Source organism: Propithecus coquereli, unplaced genomic scaffold (genome assembly GCF_000956105.1).
Source record: "Propithecus coquereli isolate 6110/MARCELLA unplaced genomic scaffold, Pcoq_1.0 Scaffold1, whole genome shotgun sequence".
Taxonomy (NCBI): Eukaryota; Metazoa; Chordata; class Mammalia; order Primates; family Indriidae; genus Propithecus; species Propithecus coquereli.
Genome location: NW_012133857.1, coordinates 11,978,687 through 11,991,989, shown reverse-complemented (window position 1 = coordinate 11,991,989; position 13,303 = coordinate 11,978,687). Strand labels below are relative to the sequence as shown.

Genomic DNA, 13,303 nt, shown 5'->3' with positions numbered 1-13,303 from the left:
ACACTGTCACCTATTACCATGCCAGTCCTCCCTTACCTGCAATACAGTGTCCCAGAAGACAGCAGGCACTTACCCCTCTGTCATAGCTGTCTGCACGCTCCACTTTCCATGAGAGGTTTTCGATTTCAGCCTCCAGCTGAGCCTGCTGGTATTCAAACTGTATAGGCAGAGCAAGAGAGTCAAAAGGAGAGGGGGCTACAGCCGGGGCAGGGCCTATAGATTGGGGTGTGGGGGCACACACAGCACCTCAGGCTTGCAGAACTATAGACAACCCTGATGCTGCCCTCAGATAGTGAAATTCCCTATGCACAGAGCCAGAATCCAAACAAAAGGCTCTTCTCTCACAAAAGCAGATGGAAAAAATAAAGAAAGAAAGTAGAAAAAGAAAACAAAAGAAAAAAACAAACAAAAGGCTACCCTAAGAGTATGGTCAAATGACAAGGCCACACCCACCCTCCACTCCTCGAAGAAGGGGAAGAATTTAAGCCACTGGAGCGAATGCTCCCAACATATATATAAACAGATGCTGCAAAAAACAAGTCACAATGAATTTTCTCAGATGCTGTATTCACTGAACTTTTTATTTTTTTCAGCCCTTACATAAATCAAGAGCCTTGAAAATTCTCAAACTTAATATTGACTTAGTAATTATATATCTAAGGAGATATGGCTTTATGCACAAAAATATTCCTCAATATCCAATTTAAAATAGCAAAAATCAGAAACAACAAATAATGGGACAGAAAACCATATAATGGGGCCGGGCGCAGTGGCTCACGCCTGTAATTCTAGCACCCTGGGAGGCCAAGGTGGGAGGATCCCTCAAGGTCAGGAGTTCCGAGACCAGCCTGAACAAGAGCGAGACCCCATCTCTACTAAAAATAGACAGAAATTAGCTAGACAACTAAAAATATATATAGAAAAAATTAGCCAGGCATGGTGGCACATGCCTGTAGTCCCAGCTACTCGGGAGGCTGAGGCAGAAGGATTGCTTAAACCCAGGAGTCTGAGGTTGCTGTGAGCTAGCCTGAGGCCATGGCACTCTAGCCAGGGCAACAGAGCGAGATTCTGTCTCAAAAAAGAAAAAAAAAAAGAAAACCATATAATGGGACATTTATGCAGTCATTTAAAAATGGTATTTACCAGTCTGGTAAACTGTGATAGCTATAACGATAAGGTGTTATAATAATAAAATGTTGCTATATATAACCTTGAGTACATACATAATATTAATTTTACAAGGCTGGAAAATGCTAATAGTGGTCATTTCTTACTGGTGGAATTAAGGATAATGTAAATGCTTTTCTATGTTTTCCAACATCTCAACAATAAATGTGAATTACTTTGTAATTAGTGTGAATAACACATATCTAAGATGAAGAATTAAACAAAGGTATAAAAGCCAATTATAACTCAGACATGCATGCTGAATTATCCCCTAAAGCATGGGCATTGGTCTCCCAAGTGCCACAGACCTTTTTAGCCAATCATCCTTTAAATATGGTTGTTCACGGCTTAAGTACATCAGTTTTACTATTACACAAAATGACAGAACCTGAGATCTATTTGGAGGTGGCCAGAGTAGAAATGGAATCTTGCAATTAGACAGTTTTGTTTTGATTTTGCCCTCCCAATGACCAGGATCTGCATCCTGCTCTCCTGCAAAGTGCTGGCAGACAAGGGGACCTCTGAAGCAAACAGGACAGAATGGAGGGATGGCTTTGCCTTACCAATTTCTTCCTGGGTCCAGACTCCATGTAGTATGCATATGGGTAGGTGTATTGCAGGGTGTATCGACACTGCAATAGGAAAAAAGAGAAGGGACTTGTGTCTGTGATTTGAACTTAGTTGCAGTTCAGGTGACTCTTAGAATTCTTACTCTACCATGCAAATTAGCCTGGCTCTACAGGTATGGGCCTGAAAGAAATGAGGCCAAGCCAAAGAGGATGAAGTGGGGGGAAGACGTGGGAAAAACTGAAATAAAAAATGGTTACAAAACACCCACAGTTCCTTTTCAAACTGTAATTTATTACTAACAGCTGCCTCAATGGCTTTTCCCTCTTGAGTTCTCTTTTCTATCAGAGTCCACACATCTATCTCAACACTTGTCCAAAGACAACCTCTTATTTTCCTTTGAGTGATGCACAGATGGGACAAAAGGAGAAGAAAAACGCTCTAGTTTTCTCTGCAGGCAGAGGCAGTGGAACATTCTTCTTAGAAATCTCCTGAACATCCAGCAGAGGGCTGGGCCCTTGAGGCACACATTATAGGGAAATGTGGACCTATAAGCAGAAGCATGCAGGGCTGCATAGGGTGCTAACCCCACCAGCCCCCACAGGGCATCCCACCCTCAGAGGTCTGTGCCTGACATAGCCAGGCATTGGACTGGGGATTGGAAAAGTGAGGTGGTGGATACCTTGGCCAAGAGCTTGGCAGCATTCTGTAGATACTGCCAGTCGATCCATGTCCCCAGATTGTTCATAACCCTCTCCTGAATCTTCTCATGAATCCGCTGGTATGTCTGTGCCTCTAGCTGCAAGCTTTTGTTGTGGTTTTCCCACTATAGGGTACAGAAGGAAGAGAAAACTGCAGGAGTCCCAGGAAGGTACATAGGTCTACCCAAGAGTTCAGCATAGACACCTTGCTGGCAGGGCATGGTTACAGACTCCTCTAACTTATGGGGACTGTGTGTCCTTGAGAATGTGGGAAGGGGTCTTCATCAGTCCACACTTCCAATCTCCCCAGAGTAGCTATCTCCCTGCCAGATCACTCCACCTATCTGGGGCGATGGGACTCCAGCCCTGAGGACTAAGCAAAGCTAGGCCTATGATGGCCTACTGTGCTTAGAGACTAAAATGTGCTGTGCTCTTTGGGCTTCTCAAGGGTCTCCCTGAGAGGAACCGTTCTCTAAATCTTACTACTAAGATGGCACTGGATGGAAAAGATTGTCTGATGGCCTTTCATTGTCCCTGAATCCAACATTCAGCCAAGGTCAGTACCAGGTCCATCCCCGTCAGCTAGGGCTGGCTGCCCCTGACTACCAGTCCCTGGGAATCCCATTCCAGTAGGCCAAGTAAAGAAGCACACCTTGGAAGGGCAGGTGCAGGAGAGGACACTTACCCTCTCAAAGTAGAATAAGTACTTCTTGAGGGCTTCTCTGGCCTGGGCTTGCTGGCTCTGGTTGACAATGTCAGGATTCTCCTTATAACGGCTGCACTCGTAGTACTCGCTGCCATGAGTCTTCCAATCTCCTAGACACATCCAGCAGAAGTCTGCACAGAACAGAGGAAGAGTCATTTACACCCACAAGACAACCCCACATTCCTCCAGGGTATGGGGAAAGCAGTAGGATGAACAGACCCTGCCCCAGAGGGGTGACCTGACCAAAACTTCCCAACGGTGCCTCTTTCCACAGGGAATGTGCACTTCTCATCCCTGTCATATCCCCACTGTCCCTGTGGTCTCTCCTTGTTGATATGAACAGCCTGTGGATATTCTCTATTCCTTGAGCACATACACTTTGTGCCTTATTAATTCCATACAGGTAGATGCTGACTGTGCAAAGACTACTGGTCTGCCGTGTCAATGCCACTACGAGAAGCAGAAACTTGTCCAAGTGAGACTCACCTGGTTATCTAGAATATACAATGTGTGTTCTAATAATACCTAATACCTGGTCTATATTCTGTCTCTGCCAGAGACCCTGACAGTGGCAAATCCTGTTTCCCAGGATTCACTCTCATAACTTGGCTCACTGACTTCCCAAAAGGGGCTCTTATGAAGTTTTAGGGAAGCCAAAGCCAAACCCAGAGACCCAGAGATGGTTCAGCTTCTCTCCTCCTAGGAGCCTTCATTTAATAGTGGCAATACTGCCCTTTTCTCAATGAGGTGCTTGCTACTGTTTTAAAGAATACACTCCCTAGGGTTGCCCATATAGGTGGTGTAACTATACAGCAAAGCCAAGGGATCATAGTTAATAACTGTGTGTATCGAGAGATATAGAGACTAGGGAGGGGCACATGGGGCTTCTTAGGCTCTAGGAACATGGGGTAGTGAGGTGCTTGTCATTCTTTAAACTGTGTGTCTTTTGCATATTTTTCATTGTTCTAAATGTGTGATACACTTCTCTCTCACTCAAACACACATACAGGGGTGCCCACGGAGAAAATATGCCACTTCTATTGGCCTGTTTTCGTTCTACACTGCAGTCACTGTTCCTAAGGCCTTGCCATGTCCACTCTGATTACAGAGGTCTCCTAGGAATAGCATTTGTATGGGCCCTTACAAAGAGAAACTGTCAGGAGCTCCTGGTCAGCATCAAAGCAGTTGTGTAGGAGAACTACTTGGACGTATTTTCTACTTGAAAGGATTTTCTTTCTTCACTTGACCTGGCAGGAGAAAACCCAAAACCAATAGGTTCTAGCTATGTAAACTGTTTCTGATAGATGAAAGAGACCTGAAGGCTAAATCAAGACCCTCTTGAGAAACTTTATAAAAACCTTATGGGGAAAACATTATTTTACTACTTCTGGCAAAACCACGTACAACCTGCTCTAAAAGGTTATCTATAAGGTTGCACAGATAAGCCCCATGCTACTTACCTGCCTTGGCAAAAAGAATAAAATGAACACACTAAAATCTTCTTGGATGACTGAGAATCACAAGGGTCATCTCAAACTTGACTTCTGCCTATGTGTGTCAGCAATGAGGCAGTGAGATTATAAGAGGAACCAAAAGATAAAAAATAAATAAAAAACAAGAACTACTTCATGCCAGTGATTATGACCGTAAGTGACTAAGGCTCCCTTCTGTTTTGTCATTTCACTACAAAAATACTCACTAAAATGGCAATGGAGACCCAAGCACAAGAAACACAGACCATGCTACTGGGCCTTACGCACCAAGCCTGGGACTCACCGTGTTTACATTTAGAGCATTGCTGTCAGAGGGAAACAGAAGAGAACATGTTAAGGGCACGCTGATAAAAGGCTCCATGTCACACATGCAAAGTACACAGGCTTCTGCTCACCATGTGATTGCAGCCTCCATTCTTCTCAATGCAGATGTTGCACTTGGGACACTGAGGAGACAGAAGAGTGCCATTAGGCTCACGTACCACCAGGTCAGTTTTAAGACAAATTACACAAAAGCTCCTGGCACTTGTGCCCAGTAGCTCATCGTGCGAGCACTCCTGGGTCGAGTATCTCACTTAAATGCAGCAGGTCGCTGAGGCTGGAATAGCAATTCAAGGAAAGGAGGTCAGCATATTTGGCTCTGAAACACTTTAAGCACCATCTGCCCCTGCCGTGAAGCCGCTCAGATTAAGCACAGGGCTGAATCAGCAGAAAGCCTGCCTGCTTGAGAGGACTGCCAAAGAAGCACAAGAGCTGCCACACTGGATTAAGTCCTGATCAGCTTGCCTGGACATTTGCTTCCAGAAGAGGGCAAGAAAACCACCTCTAAATCTCTCTCTCATTTGAGAGATGCCAGCAACCTCAGGCAGCAATGCAGAGACCAGTCTGATGCTGTGCCCTCTCACTGCCATGAAGTAGACTAAGTTTAATGATGTCATAGTCACAGCTGTGCTTGGGAATGCCTGACTCAGTGAGTGACTGGCACAGGGTACAGTGGACCCTAGAGCCTGTAGGCCATACTTTCCCATGGGAAGCTTCAACATGAGAATTGGGCAGGCCTGGCTTGCATTACAGACTTATTACTCATCAGGTGTGGCTAATAAATTGCCTCTTCCCAGAGCTGTTAAAGCCTGGTAGGAATTCAATGAAAATTAATTTTCTTCTAATTGGTTTCCCCGTGGGTCAAACTTCTCCAGGTATTTTGGCATTTTATTAAAATAAATGCACCCAATGCATTCTATGATAAACTGCTGCAAACTCTGCCAAGTCTGAGTGAGGCCTGCAGCCCCTAGCAAGGGCCCTGGGACTCTGGGTGTTGTGTTCTCAGATGGCAAATCTCCAAGGCAAGGCCCTGGGCAGCACTAAGAAGGGCAAATCCATGATAGGTAAGATACAGTCCTTACATCTTTAGTGTGAGCACTAATGTAGTTGGCCGTTTCAGAGTCATCTGCACACTTCGTGAGCCATTTCCGGATTGTGGCGCAGTCTGTGGGGGCGTGATACATCTGACGACACTTGAAACTTAGAATTGGAAAAGAAAAACATTCAAATACTTGTTAAATTAGGGTCCCATGTTTTAAATTTTCCTTTTGTCCAAGCCAACAGATCATGAATTAGAGCTTTTCAAACAGGTAAAGTCACCTTTCAAGACCTCTGGGACCTTTACTTACCCAGGGTTATAATGAAATACTGCATCAATGTCTCTTCAACCTGAGACCTTCTAAGACATGCTCTAATATGCCCAAATAAAATGTTTCTGTTTAAGTATCTTGTGCGGTGTCACCCCTTCCCGAAAGGATGTCAAAAAAACACAGAGCTCAGCCTCTGAAAGGGCATGGTAAGGTGCTCTGAGAAGGACTTCTCAGCTCAGCTCAAGGCAGGACTGAGATCTACTTCTGGGAATCTCACCTCACCTCCCAGCCAGACGTGCACACGAGGATGCACAAATGTCAGAACTTGCGAAATCTGTAGGGTCATGATACATCTGACGACGCTTGAAACTTAAAATAGAAAAGAAAAACACTCCAATACTCATCAGGCTAGGCTCCTATGTTTTTAATTTCCCTTTTGTCCAAGCCAACAGTACTTTTGTGGATAGCAAAGGCCCTCAGGCAGATAGACAAACACATGCCCCAGGGAAAGAAGTTCGTAAAATGGGACACAGGATGATGAGAATTACATTACCAATTCTTAACCTTAGGTGGGCCACAGAGTCCCTCAACAATATTTTGAAAGTCAGGCATGTGTGCCCACAAACATTTCCCATGTAGTTTCTCTGAAGCCCCACCATGAATCTTTTCCAAGGAGGCATGATTAGGATGACAGATCTGGACCTAAATTATGGCTCTGCCATTTACTAGCAGGTTTACCTTGTACCTCAATTTCCTCACCTAGAACATATGGGTCATACACAAATGTGATAATGCAGGGAAAATGATCAGGATAGTGCCTGTCACCTGGTAAGCCTCCAGTAAACTTTAGTTATTCCCATGATATCTATTGAATGGAAGCAGATATGTATTTTTGAATTAGTTGTATAGAAATTAGCCAAGAAAGGCTAAGACAGAGAAAGATTAAAATGTTGAAGGCTGTACTTTCAAACACAGTGAATTATATGTGCAGGTAGATATATATACCCACACAATCTCTGGGCCATTGAGTCCTACTAGGATAAACCACAACACATTCTCCAAAAATTTCTGCCACTTCCTTGTCTCCAGACTGAATACTTATCAAACGCCTTGTGGACCATGAGATGCTGGGCACGAACCTGCCCACTTGGAGAGCAGAGCTGCTCTTTTGGCTCAGAGACCTCACCTCTCCCATGCCTGCCTTCATACACAGCAATAGCAGTGGGTGCTTTGGAGGAAGATGGGGCACAAGCCCAAGGCTGCTCACTACCCACTCACTCTTACCAGAAGACCTCGTTGCACCGATTGCACTGCACTCGGCGAGCTCTAGGCTCCTGTACCCGAATAACCATGGGGCAGTCTGCGCCAGGGCACAGCTGGAGCTGGTAATGACTCTGTGAACACACCAAGGGGAAACAATGAGGACATCCCTTAGTTGCTGCCTCCAAATTAGACCCCCCTGAGTGCTCGAACACCTTCTGTTCTTCCAGCTAATGACTATATGAAGGAGCTATATGAACTCAGGATAGATGTCATGAAGATCAGACATCAGTCCAATACTGAAGAGGACATTTGAATGTTTAGCTTAAACCAGGCAGCATCTCACCAGAATGATTCAAGGTTATATTATGAAATGGAATACAGAATTGCATCTGTGAGATGAACGTGCCTATGGACCAGGGCTGGAAGCGAACAGCCCAGTTAGCTGTGTATAATATAGCTGTGAGGGGGCTGGCTGGGCACGGTGGCTCATGCCTGTAATCCTAGCACTCTGGGAGGCCGAGGCGGGTGGATCGTTTGAGCTCAGGAGTTCGAAACCAGCCTGAGCAAGAGCGAGACCCCGTCTCTACTAAAAATAGAAAAAAATTAATCAGACAACTAAAAATATGTAGAAAAAAAAAAATTAGCTGGGCATGGTGGCGCATGTCTGTAGTCCCAGCTACTCGGGAGGCTGAGGCAGTAGGATCGCTTGAGCCCAGGAGTTTGAGGTTGCTGTGAGCTAGGATGGTGCCACGGCACTCTAGCCCGGGCAACACAGTGAGACTCTGTCTCAAAAAAAAAAAGATAGCTGTGAGGGGCTCAATGACCCTCAGGAATCTACCAAAGGCAGCAAACAGCACAAATAACAAGGCCTTCTGTTTATCCTGCAGCACATGCATGAGAAGACTCAGACCACAAATTAATCCAATAAGCTTAGGCATAAAGGACAAAGATGAAAACTATGCTGCATGGAATCAGCAAGCTCGGACAGGTAGCCCAATAGAGGGAAAGGACTCCAAAACTGACCATGCTGTAATCCTGGACAAGTTTTCAAATTGCTCAAAAAGCAATACCCTTTCTCTGTGCTGAATCACACTAGTAAACTGAACGAAACAGCAAATCCTGACATATGCCTGACTTCTGTTCATTCCGACATACAATAGCTTGTTTAACACATTGACTGCCACACTAGAAAAAAAATTTTTTTCCCTAGGGCCCTGGCGTTTTATTAAAACAAAATGATCCTTTCTAATTTGCTATTTTTTATTGTTTTCTGTGCATGAATTATATGCAACGCAATCCGTGTTTTTAGAATTAAATTGTCAATATTAATTGTAACGATAAGAATATCAACAAGTAATATTTTCATGAACCAACTGCAGGGTTTTGCTTTACAAGGCCCCAGGGTCAAAACTAGCCTCAGTTAAATACAACTCACATGGCAGTCAATGTGCTAAGCAACTACGTATAAGGTAGGGATGTCTGTCCATTCTACAAAAGAGAAAACCAAGACTCAGATAGGTAAAATAATGGGTCAACAGTCACACAGCAAGGAAGGAACAGACCCAGGTTTCACATGTTGGTTTGTCTGACCCCAGGGCCTGTGTTCAATACCACTATAATGGTTTTTAAACTTTTTTAAAGCCATGGAGCACTCTTTAAAGGATAGTACCTAATGGTAACCTAGTCTATAAAATAAGTAACTGTGGTGACCATCTGGCCATACCTCCACATAGTCCCTGAAGAGGTAGCGCCTGTATTTGTCTCTCAGTTCTTCATTGGGAAGCAACGGAAACACAAAGTCCTCTGGTGTACGGAGTGGACAGTCCTGAGCCATACAAGAGACTCCTGTTGAACAAAGACAACCTGATAGACAACCATATTACAAAAGACACAAGACGATATACTTGCCTGCTGGGTTTAACCAACAAATCCAGATTCCATATAGGAAATCCCTGAAGCAACAGAATTTATCCAAAGAGAAGAGAAAAATTAACATATTTTCAAAGTGATATTACTAAAATATCATCCAAAATTACATATATATCACCAATAGCACCACTAAATTATAAAATCATTTTATTTTTTAACGAAATCATTTTAAAAATCCTTACATGGGGGTTCTTGACTAGTAATTAAGTTTTATGATGTTCAGTATTATGTGCATGTGATTATTACCAATTGTGGTATTTTGCAGATACCAATTAATGTGATGATAATTAGTTTCAATATCATCAAGTCATAGTATAATAAATACTCCTGTAACTCATCATCAAATTTTTTTTGTGCTACATTACCTAAATAGCAGCAAATTCTCTTGGGTGCTCCTGAGTTATGGCTGCCATGTGAGGAATCAAGATAAGGTAGGCAGCTTAAAAGGACCATTCTCCCAAAAGGTGAGAGAAGGCAGCCTTACACTCATACTAAGATTTACAATATCTTATACTCTGGTTTCTCTTCAGATCGTATAAATCTTTTGCCTTTTAAATATCTCTGAGTTTCTCATTTTGCTGAAGATTGGGGAAAACTTTTAGACTATTTAGACCGACGTGTTTGGAAACCACTAGTTCTGACAATAAAAATCTCAATCAGGCCGGGCGCAGTGGCTCACGCCTGTAATCCTAGCTCTCCGGGAGGCCGAGGCGGGCGGATTGTTTGAGCTCAGGAGTTCAAAACCAGCCTGAGCAAGAGCGAGACCCCGTCTCTACTAAAAATAGAAAGAAATTAATTGGACAACTAAAAATATATAGAAAAAACTAGCCGGGCATGGTGGCGCATGCCTATAGACCCAGCTACTCAGGAGGCTGAGGCAGAAGGATCGCTTGAGCCCAGGAGTTTGAGGTTGCTGTGAGCTAGGATGACGCCACGGCACTCTAGCCCGGGCAACACAGTGAGACTCTGTCTCAAAAAAAAAAAAAAAAAAACACCTCAATCAGCCTCAGGAAAAAAACACTCAGTTTACCTGAGTACACAAGAAGGCAGGGTTGAAGATAAACACTTCATGCCAGCCTTTTAAAAGTTCTATGGCAGACTTACCCACACCCACACCATCCTTGACAAGTACTGAGCAATGCTGCTCCCAGCAGCTGCGGCAAAACTGGTGCTGACAGGCCAGAGAGAGTAGGTTTTCCTTCCGCACAAACTGCATACACACTGCGCAGTGGTGAGAAGAATGGGCTGTGGGGACCTGAAGAGAGGTAGAGCCACATGAACCAAAGAGGAGCCTTAGGTTCAGGAGGCCATAAGGCCTCATATAGCTAGCTGAGTGCATGGAAGGTAACACTGACCCTGCAACAAGTGTCAGAGCTCAACTGCAATGTGTGCACTCTGAGTTGCAAGGATGCTAAGTACAAAGTATATACCAGGAAGGCTTCCTGAAGGAGGCAGCAACTAAGCAGAGCTTGCAGAATCACTAGCATTCAGACAGAAGGCCAAAATGAGAACTTAGAGTGGTTTATAATGTCAGATTGAAAAACTCAGGATCTCAGAATTGCCAAGGTCCTTAGAAGTCATTTAGTCAAACTTCTTTCAGAGGCTATCAGGTTTCTTTTGTAAACTGCCTCCATTCACATAGCACACAGTGACCCCTCAACAATTACTACAAACTCAGTCACAAAAGTTCTTAGAGGCTGAGTCTATGAAGGTTCTAACAGCCAACGCTGTAGTTTTACTCGTCAAGGACAGTGGTTTTTCCATACCAATATGCCCAAACCACAAAACATTACAGCTTTTGCCAAGTTACAACTCATCCATATATAATACACCAGAGATGTCACATGTAATTAATTTAGAAGGATGGGGAAGACGCCTACTAAGGAAGGAATTCTTCTAGGAAGTGGGCAAATAACTGCAAAGCATGAACTCCAGAATCCATACCACACCATACTACACAAACTGGCAGACAATTTGGGGACCGTAAGCCAAAACCACAAACCAATGAAAAAGTTCAACTACAAGTTTATACATTAAGTTCTTTTTAGTTCACTGGTAACACAAAAGGCAAGATGAGGAAAAGAACTGGATCGTCATGTTTATCCAGTATGCTTCTGAAAACCTTATTCCTAAGAAGTTGCAGAAATTGTATGGTGATCTGAGCCTCAATTGTCCCTCCTAAGAGCTTTTTTCAACATGGCCTTCATTCAAAAAACATTAAACAGGCTGGGCGCGGTGGCTCACGCCTATAATCCTAGCTCTCTGAGAGGCCGAGGCGGGCGGATTGTTTGAGCTCAGGAGTTCGAAACCAGCCTGAGCAAGAGCGAGACCCCCGTCTCTACTAAAAATAGAAAGAAATTAATCGGACAACTAAAAATACATAGAAAAAATTAGCCGGGCATGGTGGCCTGTAGTCCCAGCTACTCGGGAGGCTGAGGCAGAAGGATTGCTTGAGCCCAGGAGTTTGAGGTTGCTGTGAGCTAGGATGACGCCACGGCACTCTAGCCCAGGCAACACAGTGAGAATCTGTCTCAAAAAAAAAAAGCGAGACTCTGTCTCAAAAAAAAAAAAAAAATTCAACAAATGTTTGTGGAGCTCCTAGATATACAGAAAATCACTATGCATTGTTAAGATACAGTTCCCATGGCAGGGGAGGTAAAATGATAAGAGTTAATCACTACACATGTAAGAGCCTAAGATATAATTACATGAGTTTGGAAGAAGTGATCAAAGAAAACAGGCTTTGTGAAAGAGGTAGCTTGGATTTGGGTCTTTAAAGGTAAATTCCATTCCCACAAGCAAGATGGGGATAGAGTCTGAACATTCTAGGCCAGGGAAAGCACAAGCAGAATCAAAGAGGTATGCAGTGATTTTAGGAAAACCACGGTAACTCAGAGGAATCAAGTGCAGGCTGTGTGTAAGTACAGAGAGCAAGGGGAGGCTGGACAGGGCCCAAGCACAGGCTATGATTTACACCCTATCTATAAGGAATCTTTTCAAACTGTAACAGAAATAGAAGATTTAGGCCAACATTGGAACAAATATTTTGGGCATGTTACGCTATAAACAAAGCAAAGATGGTTCTCAGTGTCACTTTAAGTCCCAGCAAGAGCCATGTGCATCAGGAGAAGGCCTACTCAAGTAGGAGATACTCACATGTTTTGACGGATTAGGCTGAACTCGAGCCTCAACTAGCAGTTGAGCAGAATTGGACTTGTATCTACAAAACAAAAAGCAGAAATAAAGGGAATCAGAAACTAAAGACATTTTTATATTTGAGCAATAACAGACAGACCACTATGTGTTGTAGTCATACTGAAGTAGTCTGTGTCTCTAATTACCTTCTCATAGAACCAAGCTTCTTTTTACCTTAGTACAAAGACTTTTTTCTCTTTCAATTTTTAGCTCTCAACTGGTATGAGAAAAGTAACTCTGCCTGAAAGGCACTGAATTGTAAGAAAAATACTTATGATGGGCCAGATCTGTTTTAAATCCCTTTCTGGAAATACAGGCAAATACCTCTGTGTCTTCAGAATAGGGAAGAATTTCTTAAGATACAGAAAATGCAAAATATAAAGAAAAAGTCTGATAATTCATGTTACATTTAAGGACTTCAGTTCATCAGAAGACACCGTAAAGTGAAAAGTCAAGCCACAAACTGGAAGACAATTATATATACATATATATAAAAATATGCATATATATGATGGCCATCGTAATGGGTGTGTAGTGGTATTTCATTGTGGTTTTGATTTGCATTTTTCTAATTATTAGTGATGTTGAGCATCTTTTTATATGCTTATTGGCCGGCCATTTGCAAATCTTCTTTGAAGAAATATCTCTTGA

At 43.3% G+C, this 13,303-nt stretch overlaps 1 protein-coding gene across 2 annotated transcripts in view; it reads right to left on the bottom strand.

Moving 5' to 3' along the window:
* Positions 1–13,303, bottom strand: part of ARIH2 (ariadne RBR E3 ubiquitin protein ligase 2) — a 51,681-nt gene that overhangs the window by 2,471 nt on the left and 35,907 nt on the right. For both annotated transcript variants that reach the window (XM_012653698.1, XM_012653779.1), the window contains 11 exons: positions 12,614–12,677; positions 10,562–10,712; positions 9,252–9,373; positions 7,550–7,659; positions 6,038–6,155; positions 5,030–5,080; positions 4,918–4,939; positions 3,121–3,272; positions 2,417–2,560; positions 1,731–1,799; positions 74–157 (listed from right to left, as the gene is read on the bottom strand). In XM_012653698.1, the coding sequence (XP_012509152.1) occupies positions 74–157; positions 1,731–1,799; positions 2,417–2,560; positions 3,121–3,272; positions 4,918–4,939; positions 5,030–5,080; positions 6,038–6,155; positions 7,550–7,659; positions 9,252–9,373; positions 10,562–10,712; positions 12,614–12,677 (1,087 nt within the window). The remainder of the gene's footprint in view (positions 1–73; positions 158–1,730; positions 1,800–2,416; positions 2,561–3,120; positions 3,273–4,917; positions 4,940–5,029; positions 5,081–6,037; positions 6,156–7,549; positions 7,660–9,251; positions 9,374–10,561; positions 10,713–12,613; positions 12,678–13,303) is intronic.